The following is a 26,033-nucleotide window of genomic DNA, read 5'->3' as shown; positions in this document are numbered from 1 at the left end:
ACAAGATGAATACTGTAAAATGACAAGATGAATACTGTAAAATTAACAAGGAAATACTGTAAAATTAACAGATTAATACTCCATATCGCCTCTCTATCATCTATTTCCTCCAGATTTCCACAAGATGAATACTGTAAAATGACAGATGAATACTGTAAAATTAACGGGGCAATACAGTAAAATTAACAGATCAATACTCCATATCGCCTCTCTATCATCTCTTTTCTCCAGATTTCATTTGAAATGCTAGATCTGTTACTGCATACAACGAAAACAACAAATTCAACAGAAATAACTTACTAGATTTGAATTTTGCCGTGCTCTTCACCAAAAACAACTTCTATTCGATCGCGCTCCATGATTGAAGGTTCCATTGCGATTATGTATAAAAAACGAGATCGAGTCAGTAATCTCAATTAAAATCGACATTGCAAAGGAAAAATGAATCAGAAATGTACAATATTTCTTACCAAAGCTTGAAACAATGCATTCACTGTTCGGAGTAGCGAGTCGAAATCGAACCAGTACTTGATTGAAGCAAATGAATGACAGAGACAAATGAAGAGCGAAGGGCTTGATTGAAGCAAATCGAACCAGGTTAATCGAAGCCGTTGCGACCGTTGCTGCCGTCACTGTGTGTCGCTCGAAGGAGGATCGAGCAAAGAAACGATGAATCTGAATTCTGGAGAGAGCCATGACTAATCGGAGAAGATAATTGAGAAAGAGAGATCGCTATTTTCAAGTGACGGAGAGAGAAATTGCCAATTTAAATGAAAATTGACAACGAAGGAAAGATTATTTCAATAACAGAAAGGACGAAGAGAGATCGCCAATTTAAATGAGAAATTGGTAACGAAGGAAAGATTTTATATATGGTATTTTGGGATAACAGTTAGAACCGTCAGAAGACTTATCCAGAAATAGCGTTGTGGACAGATGGTGGACAAAAGCCAGTGGACAAGAACCTTTTCTCTTTTTATTTAGAGAAATTCAGATATATATACCCATCAAAACTTGGTCAATTAGTTATTGTCCCATCTAAATTGAAAAATTAGCTATTTTCCCATCTTAACTTCACAAATTTATTAATATACCCATACTTGAATATTATAACTTAAAAATACAATTTAATATTAAACAAAAGTTAAATGTACTATTTTACCCTTCTTCAATACTCTGGCCTAGCTAGAGTAATTTGGGATAATTCAGTAGCTCTCTGGCAGCTGGGTCCCGCCCACTCTCCTGCTTCCTTTTTCTTCTCCTCTCCTCTTATTTTCCTTTCACTTTGATTTCATCGCCTCATCTAGAGTTAACAAGGATTGATAAAATTAATTAACAAACAGATAAACAAAATGGTTCCTTTGGTTTCCCAGGGAATGCCAGTGTCCGTTTACAAGGAATCCTTGAGAATAGAAGTAGCTCGATTCAAAGACGATGACTCCGAAACTGTAGCTGCCTGGTCTCCAGCCGTAGTTGACAAGATAATTTGGAAGAACAACTACCTAGTCCAGCATTCCCATTTCCCTTCTCACTGAGCTTGTACAAAGAGATTGTCGATACACAACATGATAGGCCGTGCTGCGGCCATACCAGTGTTGATACGTTTTGCGTGAATGATGTTGTAGAGGCTTTCTATGATAGTAGCTGGTGGTCCGGGCATGTCGGCACAATACTCAACATTTATGAAGGACCAGTTTGTAAATATTCTGTCTCGTTGTCTAATTTTAACAAAGACATGGAATTAGAGCAACTGCATTTGAGGCCATGCTTTCCTTGAGTTGATGGAAGGTGGCTTTAGCCTTCACAGCTATCCCCCAATTTCTTTTCAGTTCCTTGCAATTTATTAAATTTAATTGTAATTCCCAAACTTGCTGAGTAATAATTGTATGCATTCCAAAATGGAGGTCAAGCCTCCAAGTTCCATTAATCAGACACAAGTAGTGTCAATTTTACAAGTGAAAATTTGAAATGACAATTGTAAGAAAATACTAAAAACTAACTCTTGCTTTATCTTTTTTATTCTAAGAGCATCTACATTTCTGAAACTATTAGAGTTTCTAATCTGACGTGGCAGTTTCTAATCCAGTTTCAGGGATGTGGGAGAGTTTCTTATTTAGAAACTATGCAGGAAAGTTTCTTAATAAGAAACTGTTTATAAACTCTATGTTGGCCAAATGATTGGCTCAAATTGTTTCTCATTTTTAATTTGTTGCTGACGTGGCTTAATAGAAACTCTAAAATGAGTTTCAGGGATGTGAGAGTTAGAAACTTTAAATACCATAATTTCTAAAAAGTAGTTAACAGTTATTTAGAAATCCTTTTGAGTTTTAGGGATGTAGATGCTCTAAGTATGCTTCATGAATTTTAATAGTTGATTTGACCCATGAAGTTATCGTTGGGTTGCATTTCCTCAAGACACATTATTGTTTTCGTTTCTGGGGTAATTTTTTGTTTCCTATAATTTGTTCAAATAATTTTAATTTTTTGTGAATCCACATTTCAGAGGAATGCTGATCGTAATGTGAAGTTTCAAATGGGACGCTGTATAGTTCTCTTATTTGAGTGTTGAGTTTTCAAACTCAAATTCAATTATCTAAAATCAGTCTGGAATTGTGACAGTCTAAAGAGTTGGAAGGAAGAGAAAAAACTAGGTGGAAGAGAGAGAATTGGGCAGCAGGGAGAAGTATCGGGAAAGGGACATGATCACATGAAGGGAAAGATGGCCTGAAAGGGGAGGAAGATAAAGAGTGGCGGCAAAAGAGGGAGAAATATTAATGCACAGTATTGAAGAAGGGGCAAAATAGTACATTTAACATTTGTTTAATATTAAATTATAATTTTAAGTTATAATATTCAGACATGGGCATATTTATAAATTTGTGAAGTTAAGATGGGAAAATAACTAATTTTTCAATTTAGATGGGGAAATATTTAATTGAACAAGTTATGATGGGTATATATCTAAATTTCTCTTTTATTTATTTCTTCTCAGTTTAGGGGGAATTTCACGTATACCCCTCAAAAACTTGAAAATTAAGTATTGTCCTTCTAAACTTTCAAATTATTTATTTTTCTCTAGGACTTCACAAATTTATCTATTTTCATGTCTTTTGTATTAAAACTCATTTTAAATTTATAAACTATACATTTTATCTTTTATTAAAAATATAAAATAAAATGGCTATTAGAATCAAATTTGAATCCGAAGGATTCTTCTACCGTTTGATTCGCGCGCATCGCATTAAGATTTATACATGTCATTTTAATATATGTGCATGTTTGCTTCAAAATTTATGTTGATTTAATGCGCACGGATCTTAAAGCAAATCGGACGATCGAGAAATCCTTCAGAATAAAATTTGAGTCTAGTGGCGTTATATACTTTTAATAATAGATAGAATGGATATTTTATAAATATAAATAAATTTTAATATAAAAGATAATAAAATGAATAAATTTGTAAGTATTGAAAGTTTAAAAGAAAAACAATACATAATTTTAAAGTTTAGAGAAAAAAGTACGTAATTTTGAAGTTTTTGAGGGGTATATGTATCCCATTTTATTTAACCATTCTGATTATTAAATTTTAATTTCAAATCATTCCATTTGAATTTTATTTTATTAAAATGAATTGAATTTTTATTATACTTTTGTTCTGATTCAAAGAAAATTAGAGGCGAAGCAACTAACGACGTAAGATCCGCTTGACATAATAACCGCAGAAAATCTAAATTTCTCTCCAAGACCTCGTGATTTACATTGTTATGATTCAAAGAGAATTGGAGACGAAGCAACTAATAAGGTAAGATCCGCTTAACATAATCACTGCAGAAAATTTAAATTTCTATTTGAGACTTTGTGATTTACATCATGTGCTTTCAATTTTGTCTAAACAATAGAATAACGTTAACATCAGGTTAGAGTTTTTCTTGCTATTTTTTTAGTAACATCAAAATGCACTCTTAATTAGTTGTAAAAATTGCAAAAAATAATTGCGATTTAGCAACTTTTGCTACACGACAAGAAGAGGGCTATATTAGAAATATTGAAATAGTCTGAAAAATCTGAGTAATCATAATTTTTTGTTTGATAAAAAAAAATGTATAATTTCAAATTATTTTTAACATAATTTAAACTAAAATAAAAATGCTCTCTTTTAGGCTGCAATACAAATTAATTGTTGCACCACACGCATGATAGCACAGTGCCACTGCCACAGATAATATGATTCCTTCTATATGAAATTACCGAATCACGATGAGCGACACCCACACCTGTAAAATTTATTTAATTGCTCTATTTTGATGTAACTAAGATGAAAATTATGTATTTTGACCAACTATATTTTTTTTGGATTAAATTTTGTTGAAAACTCTATCAGTCACAAGAAACATAAATTTATTTCAAACAGAAAAAAAATAATTAGCAGTTTCTCTGTATTTTTTAGTTCAATTGTATAATTAGAGATCTCATTTTTAGGTGTTGTAATTTCAGCAATTGCACTTGAATTTTGTTGTTTGGTTCCATGTTTAGTTAATTTAGTTTTATTTAACATGATTTAGTTATTGAGATTAAAAAAACAATATAGACACAAAACATACATTACTTTGTTTTATGGAAGCAGCTAACAGTCCCCCAACTCCAGTCCTCCAAAAATTCCCGGATATTTTCAACTAATTTTGTAAACATCAATACTAAATCCTGTAAACTAATTCAACAAATCATGTGAACATAAAAACGCGTGACAGCTGTTAAAAACGCGTGAAAGCTGTTAAAAACGCGTGACAGTTGTTGAAAACGCGTGACAGCTGTTGGGAACCACCTTCTGTGAACATACACATAGTATCCTGTAAACATACACATATTATTCTGTAAACATACACATATTATCCTGTAAACATACATATTGTACTTGAAATTATGGCAGTTGAAATTATAATAGTTGTGGTAGTTGAAAGCGCATCAGAACTAAGCTAAAAATGAAAGACTTTTATACACGGGGATTTTTGAGGGACTGTAGCCCGGGAGACATTACCTTTTCTCTTGTTTTATTGTCTGCTAGCTTAAGAAATTTATAGAAAAAAAAAATGATAATCAGCAAACATAAAACCACCCTCGAGTGCATTTTCGTAAAACAAAAATGGTTTTATCATATAGTTGGAATGTTTCAGAATTACAAAATAGGTGATTTTCAAAAATTTTAAAACATATTCAGATTCTTAGACCCTCTACTCCGTTATATATGTCCTGAAAATTCATTATTCAATTAGATCAAAATAGAAATTCATATCATAAAAAAGTCTGAATACCTGATAGATAGCAAGAATTTCATAATTTTCCAATCGAATTACAAACAGCGGTTACAAATCACCCGCAACACAAGATCGAAATTTCAATTGATAAGTTTTCTTTTATTATCTTTTCTCCTTTTTCTTTCCATATGTGGTATTTTTTTTTTCTTTGGTTTAATTCTGGTTTTTTTTTTTTTAATGAGAGAGTTTGTATAGAGATAAAGATGGGTTAAGAAATACAGTGGGGTAGTTGGCTGGGTGAACATGCACAGTGGCATGTGGCATGCCACGTTTTTTCCTCTCATTAAGTTTGCATTAATCATCAAGTCTTTAATTATTCAAAAATTATCAACAATTTATAATTTAAGTATTCAATTTTCTAATATTGCAAATTTTCTAATCTTTGGTCTTGGTCTATAGAACTCACTCTATAAGGAAAAAAAAAATCATTTTTTAATATTTTATTTTCTAAAAAAATTAATTTAATTTATATTTTGAACTGTCTAAGATGAATTAATTTAAACCATAATTAAATTGTCAAACAAAAAATATAACGAGGAGTAAATGGAAACCCTCTTTTAATTTAAAGTACACGTGGGGATAAATATTTCAAAATTCAAATCATCATTTTACCAACCCAGAGAGTTTCTATATATATTAGAAAATAGTGCTGAGGACAAAAAGGTTCTATGGTGTAGTGGTTAGCACTCCAGACTTTGAATCTGGCGACCTGGGTTCGAATCCCGGTAGGACCTTCTTTTTTTTATAAATTGGAACTTTTATTAGGTCAAATAGTTAGAGACGGCGAATACGCCCAGTACTTAAAGAGCATTTAACCTCGATTACTTGATCGTAGTTAAAAGAGGAACTAGCTTATGATCAATGATTTGCATTTCGTTGGACTTCAAATTAAAAATAGAGTAAAGATATTATCCTCTTACTTCTAGTCTTCTAGCAGTCTCTCGTTTCAACTCAGTTATCTAAGAAACTTTATCTATATCCAAAATAACAAGTAGCTTAAAAAAAGAACACGTCTTTCCCACCCAATCACTTCTGACTAGGGGTGCAAACGGATCGGATAGTGGTAAAATCATATCCGTATCCATTTTTATTTTCCGGATACGGATACAGATATCCGCTTTTTATAATAGTGAATGACATAATTTTTTTCAAAATACATATTAAATTATATAATATATATCTACTATTCGGATACGGATAATTAAAATTCAAAACCATATCCGTATTCGTATCCACACGGATATTCGGATATCGGATATCGGTATTAAATTTTCAAATACGGAGTCGGATACGGTCGGATAATATCCAACACGTTTGCACCACTACTTCTAACAATCGATGCCTCACCGTTCTCCTCTGCGATCTCCTCTCCGATCTTAAAGTTCCTTCATCGCCGACCACAGGAGAGCGTGTTGCACCGTCGAGATCCGACAAGGAGAGCGTGGTGCACCGTTGAGATCCGACGAGGAGAGCGTGGTGCACCACCGAGATCCAGCGAGGAGATCCAGTGCGTTCTGGCACAATCTTACCTCGTCTCCGATGAGATCCGGCGGGGAGAACGTGGTGCACAATCGGAGGGGGCCCATGGTAGCTCAACGAAGGTTGTCCGAGTGCAACATATGAATGCTTCATTAATTAGATATGAATCATTCATTAGTTATATATGCATACTTCATGTTGTTAGATATTAATACTTCATATTTACATTAATTAGTTATAAATACTTATATAGTTAGATATGAACGCAATATACTTACTATAAAAAAAGACTGGCCCATGTTTAATAGAACCAAGGTTCTAAATAGCGTTTATCGCGTCATAGCGGGAAGCCGAAAAAAAAAGCTATAGCGAAAGCTATGCCACATAGCGTTTTTTTATTTTTATAAAAATTATATCATATATTTGTACTAAATATCAACATTATCTAAGTCTCATAGAATAATAAATAACATCAAATTGATTAAAAAATTATAGTATTCATATTGAACCAATACAAAGTCCAAATTGCGACTCAAAATATCCATAGTATTACTAATATCATAAACTATCGATCTTTTTCTATTCAAAATATGTTCAGCATCATGACATAATCTATCTTTTTTCTATTTAAATTTCAAAATAACCTAGACATCATGGCATAATTAATTATCTTAATCTATTCAAAATATTCAAACTACCATATAGTAAGTATCATTTTGTTACTTCAAGAAATATCTTAATATATTTAATTTGAGCCTTTATTTAAAGCCCATATAAATTAAAAAAAAAAACAGCTCATGTTGCATAACGCGCTGTAGCTTCCTTATTTGATCTCATTTAATAATTAATAATTTTTTTTATCAAAATAATAATTAATAATTTAATATAAAGCTTAGTATGTCAATTATAAAAAAAAAAATCACGGTTAAAATCCAATCTGAGCCTTTATTTAAAGCCCATATAAATTGAAAAGAAAAAAAAAACAGCATGTTGCATAGCGGGCGCTATTTGCGCTACACGCTATGCGCTATTTGCGCTACACGCTATGCGCTATAGCGGACCGCTATTACCGCTATAGCGTCTGTAGCTCAAATAGCGTGTTTTAATTGTATAGCGTAGCGTTTTGGGTCCAAAAACGCTATAGCGCCGCTATAGCGCGCTATTTAGAACACTGAATAGAACTATTTAACAGGGACTTGCTCAGCATCAAATACTGATGATTTAGTTGCTACTCATACTGTTTTAAAATCTATTAATTTTTGTATGGCTCCAACTGATAAAAAAAATACACTCATCTCTTAAATTGGTGGTTTAGTAAATAAAATTGTGATAACAAAGTTTGTTGATACGACCTATTTCAATGCTTGTGAGATATGGCTAAAGTGAAGATAAAGAAGATCAAGCAATGCTTAGTGCTTTTGGGAGTTTTTGGATATTAACAGTTGGAAGGGATTATTTTGCAAAATTGTAATATTTGTTAGGTTTTTAGTATCGAGTTTGAACTGAATTTGTGTTTTTTTTTTAGGGCTTTTGTTTCAGATTTTTGCTAAATTGTACTTGTTATGTATTTTGAGGAAGAGCAATGGGAATACTCTTTTCTTGAATAGGAGAAGGCCTCTCAAATCCCTTCTCATATATTCCCATCAGTGGCTCTCTTTTGAGGAAGTATTCTTTGAATCCATAACAGCACAGAACATTAAAATTAGCAGCACATACATTAAAATTGCCCTCTCACTCACAAAACTATGTGAACCATAACCGTGTCATAGTCAGAGATCTCTAATTTTCCAAAATTCCTAATCACTTGTAGTACTTTTATCTATTTGTTGCAGCTTTTGATCAGTGTTGTAAAAAACGTCCGTTTAGGCCGATTAATCCGTCGATTAGTCGTTGGCGGTGACCAAACCGTCATGGATTTTTTCGACTAATTGACCGATTATTCCCGATTATGGCCGATTATTCCCGATTAATCATTTGGTGGTACCCTGTCCATCTGACCACCGCATACCGTTATTTACAACACTACTTTTGATTGTAGTATATTTTTGCAAATTCATCTTGTTATCTTGTTGGTAAGATATAAGTAACCCAATTAGACTTAGAGGCATGAAATTGTGAAAAATAACTGTTTATCACCTAAAAATAAGATTTATCCAATGCCGAAGCTGTTTTGTTCCAGCCAAGGGTAATTTCATTCAAAAAATCATAACTTGCAAATGCAATTGTGAGAAATAACTTGCAAATGCAATTGTGTATCATCATCATCTATAGCATAATAAGGCATTATAAATTCAAAATTATCTCAACATTTCTGAATTAAACTATTTAACCATTTATGAATTTAACCACTTAACCATTTAACCACGGTACTACATTACCATATAACCACAAAATAATCAAAATAGAAGCTTGTACCAGCGGCTCTCTAACCATTACCATTATCTTCCTAAATACACTTGTACACTACTTGCACATAATTACAATCAAAATATTAATTATCACAACAGCATTTATAACAAGAAAGAATATTATCTTTTCCGCTAATGCAACAATTTAAGAGTTTTGTTTCTTCAATTTTCCAATCTCATTATCAAATCCAATGTTACTCCGCATGCTCACAACTCCAATGTTACGAAGATATGCCTCGTAGTCCTACACAAAAATGTCTTCTGCAAAATAAAATAAAACCACATGTCAAATTGTTTCAAAAATTATAAAATCTAAAGAGTCACTTAACTTAAAAGACCTATTCATTTGCTCCAAATTAACAATTCCTAATTTCGCCAAAATTCTTAACTTAAAAATCCACTTAACTTAAAAAGCTTAATTTGATCAATTATAAAAACAATGCATCAAATTTTTGGCATATGCATGATGAGTTAAAAAGTGTATATGTGACCAAGTATAAAAACAATCAAATTATGCCTGACAACAATCCATGATGAGTTCCATAAATTAGGTTAACATTTTTGGCATAAATGTGTATATGTGATGGCATATATAACAGAAGAGCAACATAGTATAAATTAGAATAAAAAAATGTAGCAGCACAAGCAGAGCGGCCATTTTTATTAATATCCCTAAAAAAATAGAAATTTTAAAAATAACCCTGTCCCTCATTTTTTAAAAAAAATGCCCTGACCGCCTGGGCCCAGGGCGGCCCAAAAACCATGTGAGGCGCCAGTCTCTGGGGCGGCCCACAAGATAAATGAGGCGCCACACCCTGGGGCGCCCCATAAGCCAAGTGAGGCGCCACACAGTCGGGCGCCTCATATTTAATTTGATTTAAATCCTTCGTTTTCTGCCTCTGTCACTTCCCGATTTGAGAATTTCGCTCGAGGCGAGAAACTGAGTGAATAGGTATGTTTTTTAATTATAATAATTAGTCATTACTGTTGATAATTAGTCATTACTGTAGTTAATTTTGACTGTTGTAATTACTGTAGCGTACTGTACATTTACTCTAGCGTACCGTACATTTACTGTAGCGCACTGTACATTTATTGTATCTGACTGTTGTAATTACTGTATCGTACTGTAGCAAAATTGTAATTTTTTTAATTATTTTTCAATTAGTCATTTATTACTGTACCCATTATTATGTCATGTATAATGTTAATACTTGTAATTTTTTTTTTAAAATGTAGTTTGTTAAAGAAGAGATGTTAGTTGCACTGTATGTCGGCAGCAAACTAGAAAGGGATGAAGATGGTGTGCATTACACGAAAGAAGTCGCATTTGGCTTCGAGATTAATGAAAATACCACATTTGAGGAACTGAAGCAGCTAATATACGAAAAGACATCTGTAAACCCCAACAGGTATGAAATAGAATTGGCTACACGGATTGACAACTCACGCGGGGGGGGGGGGTAGACCTTACTTTGTTAAGTTTCCAATAACAGATGCCAATTTGTGGAGAGTTGTGTATACTCAATTTGTAGCTTGTGGGGTCACGGTAATGGACATATATTCGAAGAGGGTTCCCCGAACGAGGGCCGGACCTTCAGGTTATGACAATTCGGGTTATGACAACCAGGGGTACCACCAGCACTCCCCTTATGACAACCAAGGGTACCACCAGCACTCCCCTTATGACCACCAGGAGTACCACCAGCAATCCCCTTATGACAACCAGGGATATCACCAGCAGTCCCCTTATGACAGCCAGAGGTACCACAGCCTCGGTTATGACAACCAGGGGTACCACAACTCCCCAGAAAATACTGAAGAGTTGCCACCACCACCCAGACAGACACCCATAATCCCTAGATTTCCAACTATGCCAGAGTCAGGACCGGTACCCGTTAATCGAAATGATATTGATATTGATGCTGATGCTATTGATGCCATACCAGAAAGGGAAATGGAAATGGGGGACGAATACCAAGGGGTTTGGGAAGCTGATGACTTATTAGATGGTGATGCAAATGTACAAGGTTTATCCAGGGCAGAAAAATTCCCGATTACAGGTCGGGGAAGTAAGCATCCGGTCGCCACATTCAACGACACCACAGCTTTCGAAGAGGCAGACATTAGTTTCTTCGGTCCTCGTGTTGAATACAATAAAGAACTTGCCGCAGGGCAAGTTTATACCAACATAGACGAACTTGTAAAGAAAATAAATGAGACTCATGTTCACGGCAACTGGGAATGTATAATACACAAAAGGGACCGAACAAGGTTAGTTGTGCTGTGTAAAACTCACCCGCACTGCGAGTTCTGCCTTTTTGCAACCCCTGCGGGTTCAGGGGAAGCATGGATGATTAAGAAGTGTGAACCACCTCATACATGCAAGTCTGCGTCCACAAGGACAGACCATGCGCAGCTGACGACATCACTAATTGCCGATGCAATTGAGGAGGACATTAAGTTGGATCCATCGATGAGCATCAAGGCGGTGGCTATGACCGTCAGACACAAATACAAATATGTAATCCCAAAATACAACAGGCTGTGGAGAGGTCGTGAACTTGCTATCTGCAGGATATTCGGTAGTTGGAAGGATTCGTATGGCTATCTGGCACCATTGCTCCAGGCCATGGCAAGTACAAATGTCGGCACCGTATATGAGCGATGGCATGGCCCTTTTTTTGATAAAGACGGAGTACTAATAGAGGGAGCTCAACAATTCAAGGGCATAGCATGGGCTTTTGGTGCTTGTATCCAAGCTGTGCCATACATCAGACCCGTTATCAGCATTGATGCATGCTTCATGTCTGGCCATTACGAGGGGAGGCTACTCATAGCATGCGCATATGATGCTGAGAACCAGCTGTTGCCTTTGGCGTTTGCAATTGTTCATAAAGAGGACGGCGAGAACTGGGGATTCTTTATGCAGTTTTTAAGAAGACGGGTGATTGGGGAAGGAAAATTTTTTTGTGTGATATCAGACCAGCACAAAGGAATAAAATATGTTTTTGATCGTGAAGATTACGGTTGGTCAACCCGTATTGGCCAGTGTGTGCACAGGTTGTGTATGCAACACGTTGCAGAGAACCTTTCCAAGGCAACCGGGGGCGACAAGTGGGTTACTGATACATTTAGATGGAATTGCAGAAAGAAAAAGCCGAGATGGGTGGTAGAGATGACTAGCAGTTTTGCAAAGGTACATGTATTTCAATTGTTTACATATATTATTGTACTTTAAGAAAACAAATTTTTTTACTACAATTGTTTACTTACATTATTCTATTTCCTTATTTTTTATGTAGTACATGCCAAAGGCAAATCTCTACTTAATGAAGGTGGGCAAAAATAATCCCCGAGATGTCAACGAAGATCCAGCATACGAGAAAATATATCAATCCCGTGATGGAGGTTGGCGTTGGGGAATTATGACAACCAACGGGTCCGAGTCGCTGAATGCAGTATTCAAGCAGAGCCGGATGTTGCCTGTGGCTGCAATTGTAGAGGACACATTCTACAAGTTAAATGCCTGGTTTCAGGAACGGCGTGCTAAGGCCGCAGAATTAATAAAGATGAACCAGTCATTTTCAACAAGGGTGGAGGAGAAACTAAGACGACACAGGGACAAAGGTGCAACTATGACCGTTATCCCGATGGGTAATGATGGAACAGAATTCGAAGTGAAAAATCCAAATGAGTACGTTCCTACTAGCCGTAAACCAGATGGGACTATGGCATTTTTCAAGAGGGCTTGCAAGTACGTGGTTAAATTCGGAGATGCCAGGGCGGTAACCTATACATGCCAGGGACCCCAACTAAGTCACATACCCTGCAGTCACGTGATGGCGGTATGCCGAGTGAGGAACTACTGCGAGGATCACTATGTTGCTGACATGTACCGTACCGATTACCTTGCTTCCACTTGGGGTGGATCTTTCCATTCTTATCCCGATCAGCACGAGTGGCCTGCATATGTCGGTGATAGAATACTCCCTTCAGAAGGATGGATAAGAAAGGGGAGGAGGAGACACAAGCGTATTGTAATGACCATGGACGAGATGGGTGGTAGGCGACCGTCGGGAAATCGGGCTCGCCGTTCTGTTTCTGACAGGCGCACGGCAGGTATGTAGCATTGTACGAAATTCATTTATGATTTTATTATATTACTAACTGAATTGTATTCTTATTTTCAGATGCCATAAACGCGCACAACGAAAGAGAAAATGCTAGAGTTGTTGCTGAAGCAACTGGTAGAACACAACCCCCCCTTCTCCGAGCCAATCATCTAGTTGCCAAGCCTCTACAAGTAATGCCGCACCTGCAGCTCATACCAGTACAACTAGTCGTTTGTTAGGTTTATTGAGACGTCGTGGTAGGGGCAGATAAACTTGCTATTTTGCTTGTGTGAACTTTTTTGTTTATTGTAATATATTTCTGACTGTAGCATTTTTACCATGGGACTGCTGTATTACATTGGCGCGCATTATGTTGAATTTTTTAATGGTGCAGAATTTTAATAAAAACAGCGATTTTCAAACCATCTTAATAAATAGTAAAAAAATTCCAAAAAATGTAAAATTTGGTCTCCAAGCATATTTTATAATAGATTGAACATCTAACGGTTTAGATTTGTTGTTTGATACACACTAAAATGTAACCCCGGAAGCACCTCGGCCGAAATACTTCCGGTAGCCATACACATAATATTTTATTTTTTGACATACACATACACATATACATAAACCCTAAACTTTTTTCACAAAATTATTCAAATCAAAATACTAAGATTTCTCTAAAAAAAAAAAAAAAAACACACACACACACACATGAGGCGCCCTGGGGGCTGGCGCCTCACTTGTGCTATGGGCCGCCCCAGGGGCTGGCGCCCCATGGGGAATTTTGGGCCGCCCTGGGCCCAGGCGGTCAGGGCATTTTAAAAAAAAAATGGGGAACAGGGGCATTTTTAAAATTTTGATTTTTTTAGGGATATTAATAAAAATGGCCGCAAGCAGAGCAACATAGTATAAATTAGAATTAACGGGCTCAATGCCTTTTATAAAGAAAAGAAAAGAAATAAAGTATAAACTAGAATTGAGTCATTTCAAACATTCTTCTGAAATTGGGACATGGCTATCTACTTTGTTAATACTGCACAAAGATTAAATGCCTATGAAGTTTGAAACAATTCCAAGAATATGACCTTTGTTACTGACGTGATGGTCTGGAGAGGAGGAGGAGGCGCGATGGTCAATCGAAGGAGGAGGCGATTTGGAAATGGAGGCATGCCGTGGGTTTATTTTTGGATTAATTGAATCTGAAGGGTATAATCGAAAATATAGAAATACAAAAACCAAAACAGTATTTTTCAATTACTTTTAAGGGAAAATTAGTTATTTGTCACTCCAAATCTTCAAATTTGAAAAATGTCACTGTAAACTTTGAAATTATAAAAATGCCACTATAAACTTCATTAATTTCTAATTTTGTCATTTATACTCAATTCTTATACTATTTTTATTAAAAGTTAACTAAAAATACTGTTTTGAAATACATATTTCTGTATTTCCGATTCTACCCTCATGTATACCCTTCGCCTTCTCCTCCATGTATTTCCGATTACTAATCCATACAAACCCCGTCCTCTTCATTGATTCCTGGCTGAGAAACTGAGGGAATTGTTGGCAAATTACCAAAATTGTCAGGGGGGTTGTGAATATTTACCATTCAAAAGGGGCATAAAATATTTTCAAGATAAAACAATTCATAAAACGACGAGGATTGAATTAACTCATATCTACTGTTATTGGAGGAATGAGGAGTCTTGAAGTTGGGGTTGATGCGCCTTTTGTGGTGAGATTCACGCACATGAGTGTCATCTACGACAAGACTGGCATGGAGGAGTGCCTCCTTGTGTCATTCGGCCATGGCGACTGCTGATCTGAACTTCGGGCTCAGCACGCTTTCCTTGGTCATGGTTTTGGAACCCTACCAAAGGTTCATTCGTAAGAGATTCGTTGGATATTTCAGGATAGAGACGGGATTTTCTGATAAAGGTTCTAAGGTTAGGGTGTTTTAGACCGAAGCACGGGATTTGGAGAGAAACACCCTGTTCTGAGTGTTTTTCTAATAAGGGTATTTTAGGTATTTTTAAAAAAAAAGAAAAAGAAAAAAAAAGACTAATATAGTATAAATGTCAAAATTAGAAATTAATGAAGTTTAAAGCAACATTTTTACAATTTCAAAGTTTAGAGTAACATTTTTTAAATTTGAAGGTTTTGAAGTGGCAAATAATCAATTTTCCCTACTTTTAAATAAAAATAGTATAAGAATACAGTATAAATGACAAATTTAGGAATTAATGAATTTTAGAGTGGCATTTTGACAATTTCAAAGTTCAGGATAACATTTTCACAATTTGAAGGTTTTGGAGTGGCATTTTCACAATTTTTCCTTTATATTGCTGCTGTTGATTTTAGGGAAAAGGACTCGAGCCGCAAGCCTCCTCAGTTCTGTCCATCTCCTTCCTCCCATCTCTCCGCTAGCAAGCCTCCTTAGCCCCATCCTCGCCTTCCAAGGGGGAGCGAGGGATCCGCACTAACAACCCTCTCCTCTTCCTCTCTGCCTTCTCTATTACCTCATCCGCCCTCTTCTACTCTCGTCCATCTCGTTTTCTCTTCAAAAAATCCTAGCCGCTAGCAAGCGCTACTCGTTCCTGCCCCCTACCCCAGCACCTATCCGTCGGGAAAAGAGAAAGTTGACGATAATAGCCCTAGTCGTCATCTCTCTTGTCTATCGGCACCTTCTATTTCTTCACCATTGTTGGGAGAACTAAGGACAGTTGGCGGTAATGGCCCTAGTCGTCAGCTCTCCTCTCTCTTTGCACTCCCACCACCGCGGCACCCTGCCTTCTCCGCCCGTAACCCAAATAGAAAAAAAAAATATCTCCTTTCCTTTGGTCGCTAGCCAGCCAATACTGAAGGTTATCGGCGTCTACCACTAAAGGATATGATTTATTTCTTTTGTTGTTTAAGTTGTTTGTGTTGTGAGATGTGGATGTTTTTTTAGATGTTGATGTAGTTTGAATGATGTTTTGGATGTAGAACGATGGATGTATTTTATGTTTTAATTAATAAAAATTATACATGACAGCCATTGTCAAGTTTTAAAAAAAAAAAGATTTTAGGGAAAAGGAGACGTCCATTCAGGGTTAAAAACGGAGGTCAGCCATTAATTTTCAGATCCTGTCCTTTTCTTCCCAAGTCCCATTTGACCATCGCCGTGCGATTTTTTTCGTCTAATAGAAAATATAAATCGAAATTCTCTGCCTCTCCTTCCTCGCCCCAATTTGTTGGATTGACAATTCTAGGGTTGCACGTTTTAAGGATCAAATCGATCTAGGTTTTCTTCGATCTAATTGCCAAGATGTCGTCTACTTTCAGCGGAGATGAGACTGCCCCCTTCTTTGGATTCCTCGGAGCTGCGGCTGCCCTCGTCTTTTCCTGTATTTTCCCTTTTTCTTTCAACTTTACTTTATTCTATTACTGTCTTTAAACCTTGCAATTTTCGTTAATTTGTGATTTTGTTTGGTTAATTACGTGAGACGGGATAGTAGACGCGAGTAATGAACTGTACCAGAGAATCGAAATTATCTTCAGGAGGAGGTGGGGGGGTTGCACATTAGTTTAATTTCGTCTCTTTTTTTCTTGTCGTTTTGTTCTTAGAAAGCCGAATTTCGGATCTATACAATTTAATTGTATGAATACATCCTAAGCTGCAGTCATGAAGAGCGACTTTTGAAATGAAGTATATACCAAGAGATATTAATTTGAAAAGGCAAAGCAATCCTTGTCGAGAAAAATAGTTTATAAGCATCATGACAGATCAGATCATAGCATTTAACAGATGGAATGAGGCAGCTATAATACGTAGAGTTGACATTATTCCGCAGAGTATTTACCTATATACTCTGGACTGAACTCTAATAATCAAGTCTACTATTTCTCTCCCAAAATTTTGGTAGGCTGTACTGTAATTAAAAAAATGCATTGGACCTCCTTATAGGCATATTACTGGAAGTATAATGTTTTTGTCAAAACTAATATATTTAATCTATTGGTAGATGAAGTATTATTTTGTAATAGTTAGAAAATAATTCGTGGATGTCCATATGGTGTGATTTCAGAGGGGAAAAAATATTTATCCTGTCATATCTCGTGGAACTTGAATAACTAGATCAAACATTAATGAAGTAAACGAAAGATGCAAATAATCTGTTTTGTAGAAGATGAAGCTCCAGTTGAAAGTCAAATTTAATATTGTATATTTGAAAACTTAGATGGGCAATGTATAAGTAGCAATGATGAGTTGTAACTTCTCTCACAAAGAATTTTCTTTATTTTAGGCATGGGGGCTGCATATGGTACAGCGAAAAGTGGAGTCGGTGTGGCCTCAATGGGTGTGATGCGACCCGAGCTGGTGATGAAATCGATTGTACCAGTTGTCATGGCTGGTGTGCTTGGTATTTATGGCCTCATCATAGCTGTCATTATCAGTACCGGTATTAACCCCAAGGCCAAGTCATACTACCTTTTTGATGGCTATGCACACCTCTCGTCTGGTCTTTCCTGTGGCCTTGCTGGTTTGTCGGCTGGTATGGCTATTGGTATTGTTGGTGACGCTGGTGTCAGGTTTGATTTTTTTTTCCCCCCCCTCTTCTTATGTAATTTGAACCCTTTAAAGTCGAAATCGACAAATTGCTTTAGGAATGTGGATGTGTTGGCCAGATTTTGCTAGATTTATATGATTATGAGAAGATCAGATATCTTGGTTGCTAATTTTTTAAACTTTGTCTGTATCAGTTCGCATTTGTGTTTGCTTTTTCTAATGAGTGTCCATCAGGGAAATGTCATATATCCTCCTGAAAGATGCATAATAACTCATATAATATTGAACAAAAGAAGGGTCTAAATGCTTAAAATACTGATCATTCCCTTCCATTTGTTTATCCTTGAGTGATCAATGGTAAGGTGTAATTTGAGTATCTTTTGAAGTAAGTGTGGTTTATGGGGGTGTTACATAAGATATTGTACATTTTTTGTAGCGTAGTCCATACCATGTCTTATTTTATTGGGATACAACATTTTGATAGTTTTTAATGTAAATGGGCAATTTGTGCCTGATCACTGATAAAACAATCTCAAGGAGAACCATTTGTAAGCATTAATTTGGTTACTAAGATCTTGGGCAATGTTTATTAGGGCCACAATAAAAATATTTGGAATAACACAACAGATTTTGATGAGATTTTATAGAACCACAGGAAAATATTTGGAATACCTATACTGTTTTCAATTTCTAAATTCCACTTATTTATACTCATTGGGTTTAAATTGAATTAGGTTGTTTGTGAAGCAATAGGGCTACTTGTTATCATTTTTTTTATAGAAACACAAATTCTATTTGTATTAGCACTAGAGAATATATTTCTAATTTTTATTTTGCTAACTATTTGCTGTAATTTTTAGGGCTAACGCACAGCAACCAAAACTGTTTGTGGGGATGATTCTGATCCTCATCTTTGCTGAAGCGCTTGCTCTTTATGGCCTCATTGTTGGCATCATCCTCTCATCCCGTGCCGGCCAATCTCGTGCCGACTAAAAATTCACCTCAATTTATAAGAGGTCCTTTTGTTGTCACTAAACGATGATCTTTTGTACAATGCTACCTTTCTGTTTTGTGTTTCTATATATTCTATTGTTTGTTCGCCTTGTCAGAGTGCAATGATGAGCTGTTCAAAAGCTTGAAGCTTTTTGTTATTGCCGGGAACAGACCGAATGGTTATAAGACTTCTATGGTGTTTATTTGGGAGGAATAAGATCTTTAGTTTCACGGTAGACGGATTAAATTAAATGAATGTATTTATTCTGTTAATCTGTTATTGGCTTGGCCTTTTTATTTTTATACAAGAGCATTATTTTAAGGCTGTTTGTTGGATTGCTTTCGGTGGACTAAGAGCATCTACATCCCTGAAACTCTTTAAGTTTCTAATCTGATGTGGCAGTTTCTAAATCAGTTTCAGGGATGCAGATGAGTTTCTTATTTAGCAACTTTGCTCCAAAGTTTCTTAATAAGAAACCGTTTATAAACTCTGACGTGGCCAAATAATTCGCTGAAATTCTTTTCTCTTGTAATTTATTTGCTGATGTGGCAATTAAGAAACTCTAATTTTAGTTTCAAGGATGTGGGGGTTTAGAAACTTTCAAAGATAAAATTTTTAAAAATTAGTTAACAGTTATTTAGAAACTCCAAGAGTTTCACGGATGTAGATGCTCTAAGCATATCTTGCTTTTGGAGTTTAGTAGGTTGGTTTGCTCGTTCCTTTTTGTCGCTGATGTTATTTTGTTTTTGAGTGAGTCTATGGTACTATGCATATCACGCACGGGTTGGTTCGTGCTATGACTCATTATTCGAGTTTTTAAAATTCTAATGGTCGATCCGAACCGTTCATCTTGTTCTTCATATTAATGTGTTTGGAGATCAAATTTTACATTTTTTGAAATTTTTTTACTATTTTTAGATATTTAAAAAATCACTTAATCTGAAAATTCTAGACCATCCAAAAACAGTGATTTTCAATAAATTTAAAAAAATAGTAAAAATATTTCAAAAAATATAAAATTTAGTCTCCAAACACATTAATATGAAGAACAAGATGAATGATTTGAATCGACCGTTAGGATTTTGAAAAGTCGAATATTGAACCGTATTACGGGCCAATTCGTAATATGCATAGTACCATAGAATCACTCTTTGTTTTTTCTACCAAAAAAACTCTGTATTATGTTGTCATTTGCACATAGCATTAACTGAATAAAATATATTGCTTGAAAAATTAAACAATTGATTTCAAAATATGTGCTGGGTGACAATGTCCTGAATAATCTCATATTCATCTCGAACAAATTAGGAGGAGAAATACGTGCGAGGTTTTTGAGAGAGGTACACATGAATGTTTCCCAATTTGTTAAGAAACCGAGTCAAAAATCTCACACAAGGGACCGAATCCGAATTTGTGAAGAAAACAGGGGCGAACCGAATATCATATAAGATCAAATTTTGTCCGATCTCAAGTCAAAGTCGATCGATACGCATCAAGATTCACGACAAGATTCGTGCCATATCTACCCAAATCCCAGGAAGCAAATCCGAATATTTACGGGTTTAGCACTTGTCCATAACCGTTCAAGGGAAAGAGTATAAATTAACTTGAAAGGGAAAGAAAAAGAGGAGAGAAGAAATAAGTAATCGAAACATGGCGGGGAAGGAGGAGGAAGCGAGCAGAGCGGAGATAAAGTGGAACGAGAAGGCGGAGAGATTCGAGACGGAGGACAGGGAGGCGTTTCTGCAGTACCACCTGGTGCAGATCGGAGAGGGGAAAACCGCCATGGACATGGCGCACACCTTCGTTCCCCGCTCAAAGCGCGGCATGGGCATCGCGGCCAAGCTCTGTGACGCCGCCTTTGTGCACGCTCGGAGCCTCTCGCTTCCCGTTATCCCCACCTGCTCCTACATCTCTGTACGTGTTGAGTTCGTCTCCCCATTTCGTTTCTGACATTGATTACTTCACCATTGAATTGCTTAACCGATCTTAATTTCTTTTTTACTTTTCGTCAATTTTTACAGGATACTTATCTTCCTAAGAACCCGGCCTGGAGCTCTCTGGTTTACAAGGAAGAACTCAAATCATCTATGTGATAGACTGATAGTGATTCTATCTTGTAATTCGTGTATGCGAGAAAAGTGTTTTAGCTGTTTCAGTTTTTAACATAATAAAAGCAGAACCGCGTTAAGCAGTTTGAAATATTTAGTAATTTATGCTAGGATTACAGCTAGCATGAAGTTTGGAAAAGATTTTTAAAATAATGAAGGCATGTCTTTATCGATAAAAAGGAAAAATTCTTTCTTTATTATGCTGTTTTGAACGCCTAACAATCAAATTGGTCCGATATTTTGTCAGCAATTTATTGCCATTAGTCTCACACAAATAATTAGTTCATTCTGATAAAAGCTGATACATTACACGCTGTTCCGTAACATTAACAAACACGACATATTATACAATCAAATCATCCCTTGCAGCTTGATGTTACATGATACCTTAAGACGAAAACAACATCCGAGTCACATAAGGCCACCAATGACAAGAATGATAAAACTACAAAGAGAACAGTTTATGTACACAATACAGCAAAGCATTACAATAATCAACCAGGAACGTAGTAGTCCATCTTCTCCACTGGGAGATTCAACACAGATGTCTCAGCCTGAAACAATAACAAGGCAAAAGAAGATAAAGAAAGATATGTCAAAAATCCCAAAGCACCATAACATGTACATCCCACCAAAATCTTTGGCGATACATAGTTATATGCTCGTCGGATCAGAAGATCCAATGTACCAAAATACCTCAATTCTTCCTCTTTCTTCTCATTCTTACTTTCTTTCTTTAAGCAAGTACATAAAATGCCCCTTGCACCAATTGATGCTGGATGTAGTATAGAAGAAAATTGCATTAAACAAGAAGGCTAGATCTGAATATTTATATGATTATATGCTATACCTCCTCAAAGGGAACAAAAACAAAGGGGGTCATGCCACGGCTGTGCGATACAGCTGGCACGTCAGGGTCGTGTGATTCATCCTCCTCCCATCCGTCAACTAAACTGAGAATATTGTCTCTGTTCTTCAATTCGTTCTTATCAACTCCAGTTGTTAGAATCTTCAACAAATCCAATCTATTGTTTGCTCCAACTACCGTCCCTCTCAATCTAAAGACAAAATTCACCATTAGTAAATAATTACTTATTTTATTTTCATTTCTTTGGGGCAGAGGTGTGAATGGGAAAGGGCATAATAGGGTTTTTGTTGGAGCAAAATTTTAAACTTGTTCATTTACACAATTGCAAAGCAGTGATGCGGGTTTGTTTCACCTTGTAGGCTTGTATGGAAACTTCCATCGGCTAAAGGTCATGTTTGGTTGTGGAGTAAAGTTACTCCGAATTAAATTGCTTACTCCAAGCTAAGGTAGATCATTTTTTTCCACATCAGTTTGGTGGAACATCATTAAAAAAAAAAAAATCTATGAAACATGATAAAAATGCTAATCCTTTCGGTGATGTTTGGTTGTTGACTAAATAGTGGAATAAGGGCTTTAAGCCTCAATTATTTCGCCACATGTGGTTTAATTGAGCCGGACTAAGATAGAATAAGCCGACCTTTAGGATGGCCTAAAACCCACCTCTCCAGGGACCTAACTTTTCATTATTTTTACTATCTTCAGTCACTTCTTTAAGGAATGTAAAATAAACAATTAATTTTGCTTCCATTTATGCATACAAGAATTATAACTTTATCAATTATAGAATCAACCAAAAAAATTAAAAAAAGGCATAACTTACTAAATTAACAAAATATGCAAGCTAGAAAATAACTAAATAAAGCATTTTATGAAAATGTACTACAAATAAATAATTTTTTTGTTCATCAAACCAACATATTTTTGACAAAATAAATTGGTATATATATAAGTTAGAATTAAACAAGATTCGCTAAATGCCATGTGCATCTCTAAGAAGAATTAATTTGTACAGAAGTACAAAACTTATTTTCTTGTACCACTCCTTTCAATCAAAATAAATAAAAAAAAAACGAATAACAGTTTTATTACTTATATTATAAATTTTGTAAGACAAAATAATATTGCGCGTAGATTAAGCCCTTATCGGACTCAAACCTGATTGCCACTTGTACTTCTCATTTACCTTTTTGTGCTTGTACCTAGTGAGAAATGCACCGTACCTGTGCCAAATGCCCCCCTTGTAATTGATAAGTAATACTATTACTAGTATTGGTCGATACCAGTGAGCTTGGCGTACTGGTACGGGTTTTGAAAATGACAGGAACCAATTTGTAAAGGTTTTAAGAAACAAGGGGCATAATAGTTACAGTTCCATTTCAAAAACAAATTAAGTCATGACTTAAGCCACCAAATTCTTACCAAACAAGGAATAGCTTAAGTTAAGGTATACCTTTAGGCATCAACCAAACATGAATAATTTAGGTCGGCCTAAGTTGAAATAACCAAATTAGGCCTCATTAGGTTTAGTCCACAACCAAAAACCTCCTTCTTTCTTATTTTTTATTTATTTCTCTTACATTTTTCTTCTTTTTTTGAAAGAGAATACGTCAAAGCTTTGGCAAAGGGAAGCATTGGAAACAAAATAATACCTAAGACGCATTCTAAGGAGAGTATAACGCATGCCTGGGTAGACTAGAGCAGATTCTACCTGATTAAGTAATAAGAAAAATGAAGCAATTAAAACAAAATTTAATAAATAAGAACTGAACAAATATAGAAGCCAAAGACTTTTGAAGTACCTCGTCATCAGTTAATAAATAATCACCCTTGAAAACACAATCAGATTTGGCTGCACGAAAATGCATGCATTTCACAACCTCTCTAAGTTTTGAAGAAGATATCTAGAATAAGAAATAAGAAAAACAGCTCTTTAAATTTAACATATTCAAATCTTTCAGAGGATGCTTTTGTAAACAGACAATCAGCTCCATCTTTCTACGGTGACCGAATAATAATATATACGAGGTATAATATTTCAAGAGGTGATCCTATGTCTAATGGGCATATACATTAATAAAGAAACATGCAGATCCTTAGAAAAAATACAAACCTTGTATAGGAACTTGCCACTTGGATAAAATCTGATATAGCGGTAATAGCAGACCTGAACAAGATCAATAACTCTTATAACATTAAGAAATGATAAGTGAAGAGTTCTTTCTTATCTTAAAATACAAAAGGTACGTTCAGGCTAGAAAAGGATGATATCATACCACATGGACAGTTTTTGTAAACTTAAACTCCGGAATCCCAGTATGAATGTAAGTATTTCTGCTGACATACAAACCTGGAAATTTAATAGAATCAACGTTATTTAATAACCCTTCAAAACTTAAAGATATACGTCTTCACAGAAAACCTACCATCCATGCAAATGCGGGGTCTATAAACCCACATTTTTCTCCAAGATCCATCAAACAATGTTTGCACTATATGGTAGTTCATCTCTGTCCCCGAATTCTAGAATTCAAGTCCTCAAAGAGTCAGAAACTAAGTAATGGAAAAAAAAATTACACAATGGTTTACGTACCAATGATTTCCATTTTGTTCTCAAAGATTCAATTTCCCATTAGGATTTCTAAATATTTGAATTTCACCAATTTTGGTCGTACCTATCAATTATCATTAAAATGGGAAAAATTCTTAGTCAAAGCTTGTCTTCAAAAAGTTATTTGGGAATTTTTTCCCGTGCATGCATTTTTTGCATCGTTTCACTGAAAAATGGTTGAAGGATCAAATTGACCAACTTTGAATGTTTAGTAACAAAATCAGAAATTCAAAACTTGAAGGGCCAAAAAGAGAACTTCGTGATACGACAGGGACAAATTTGTGTGGCTAAATAAAAATAAAACAAAAAAGGAATACTAAATATTATCTGCTTTAAACCTGCCAAGTTTTGAGACATGCAGCACGCCATAGGCATGGGTTACGAATCGTATACTTCCACTTGCGGCACACGCATGATGCCCTTCCAAGTGTAAATGGTTTCATCCAGGAGAAAACCTGTTAAAGGATACTTTTTATATTTCTGATAGGACATGGCTTAAAATGGCTTAAAATAGGATCCAACTTAGGAAATCACCAGATACTTTTAGTCACACCTCGAAAAGCAATTCGTCGGGTAATACTCGATGAATGAGGGCAGGATCGTAAAACGGCTGACTGCTTGCACTGCCAAATGGTGCAATAGGCTGAACTCTGATCCCATAGAGGTCTGGTACGAAAGCAAGTTGACCAATTTCAAACAGATTTCTTTTAGAGGGTAATCAACAACAGAACCAACAAAATTGCAACAAAATTGATTCAATTATTAATTTGCACTTACTTAACCATGGCCTATCTGGTATGATGTATTGCATGCTTCTTTTATGAGAAAGAAGATCAAGCTCTGATGGAACTCCTATTGACACATCTGCAGTAATTTGGTATCATTTTTGCAAGCTGAGTAACTGGTAGAGAATTAAAGCCTGAAAAATGCTATTTCTTTATTTGCACAAAAACAATCTTCTCTAATTTGGTGCTATAATTCATGGGAGGAAAATATTAGAGAAATATTAATTCATCAATAGAGCGAACTAATAAGGGAGAAATGATCATCTGAGAGGAGAAAACAATTTGCAACCTGGTGACTTTAATTCGTCGTCGTAAACTAAAATAATTTGAATTGACAAAAGTTAGGAGGTTATCACTTATCAGGTTACCTGACGCCATAGCAACAGGAGATTTGGGAGGGTTTCTTCTTCGACAGCTTAATAACAAGGTACAAGGCTAGAAGATCCTCTCTTCTTACTAAATAAACATTACGAGAACATGGTTCACAGAGAACAACCCAGGAATGCTAGTCCTACTCGGTCGAGTTGTGGTGCGGATTAGCACCTCATGTGCTCCATGTGCATGCAAGTATGCAACAGCCCTTTCTTCTTCTTCTACTACTGGATGGACGTAAGGATAGAAATTAATGACTTTCTCTTAACATTAGAGCCGATGGATGAAGCATTAACGGATGAGATTAAATGGAGGATTTTTCCGATGTATATGCTCGGGTTCATCCGAAAACGGGATTTTCATGTTATACCCTAAAAATATCGTAAATATGTGAGTAGACTAGGGTGTTTCTAAGTTCATTAATTTTTTTTT

General features: G+C 35.6%; 3 protein-coding genes and 1 non-coding gene across 4 annotated transcripts; 3 read left to right on the top strand and 1 right to left on the bottom strand.

Annotated features, from left to right (window-relative positions):
* The first annotated feature begins 5,974 nt into the window (after window positions 1-5,974).
* On the top strand, window positions 5,975-6,046 carry TRNAQ-UUG (transfer RNA glutamine (anticodon UUG)). The gene has a single exon. It is a non-coding gene; the product is annotated as a tRNA-Gln (tRNA).
* Window positions 6,047-16,447: 10,401 nt separating this feature from the next.
* On the top strand, window positions 16,448-19,178 carry LOC144566534 (V-type proton ATPase 16 kDa proteolipid subunit-like). Its single transcript, XM_078316570.1, has 3 exons — window positions 16,448-16,700; window positions 17,601-17,886; window positions 18,724-19,178. The coding sequence occupies exons 1-3, from the start codon at window positions 16,622-16,624 to the stop codon at window positions 18,854-18,856; spliced, it is 498 nt and encodes a 165-aa protein (XP_078172696.1). The 5' UTR covers window positions 16,448-16,621; the 3' UTR covers window positions 18,857-19,178.
* A 1,268-nt stretch (window positions 19,179-20,446) lies between these two features.
* LOC144566535 (acetyltransferase At1g77540-like) lies at window positions 20,447-21,092 on the top strand. The gene is made up of 2 exons (XM_078316571.1): window positions 20,447-20,774; window positions 20,882-21,092. Exons 1-2 carry the CDS (start codon window positions 20,511-20,513, stop codon window positions 20,951-20,953), a joined length of 336 nt encoding a protein of 111 aa, XP_078172697.1. The 5' UTR covers window positions 20,447-20,510; the 3' UTR covers window positions 20,954-21,092.
* Window positions 21,093-21,234: 142 nt separating this feature from the next.
* FBP7 (F-box protein 7) lies at window positions 21,235-25,825 on the bottom strand. The gene is made up of 11 exons (XM_078316568.1): window positions 25,598-25,825; window positions 25,222-25,308; window positions 24,998-25,110; window positions 24,783-24,899; window positions 24,260-24,356; window positions 24,110-24,183; window positions 23,947-24,000; window positions 23,636-23,737; window positions 23,486-23,544; window positions 21,819-22,026; window positions 21,235-21,522 (listed from the first exon to the last, which is right to left on the bottom strand). Exons 1-11 carry the CDS (start codon window positions 25,605-25,607, stop codon window positions 21,463-21,465), a joined length of 981 nt encoding a protein of 326 aa, XP_078172694.1. The 5' UTR covers window positions 25,608-25,825; the 3' UTR covers window positions 21,235-21,462.
* Between the last annotated feature and the right edge of the window lie 208 nt (window positions 25,826-26,033).

This window comes from Carex rostrata, chromosome 15 (assembly GCF_964058835.1).
Source record: "Carex rostrata chromosome 15, lpCarRost1.2, whole genome shotgun sequence".
Classification (NCBI taxonomy): Eukaryota; Viridiplantae; Streptophyta; class Magnoliopsida; order Poales; family Cyperaceae; genus Carex; species Carex rostrata.
The sequence above is the reverse complement of the archived record's forward strand: the minus strand, read 5'-3'. Positions and strand labels throughout refer to the sequence as shown.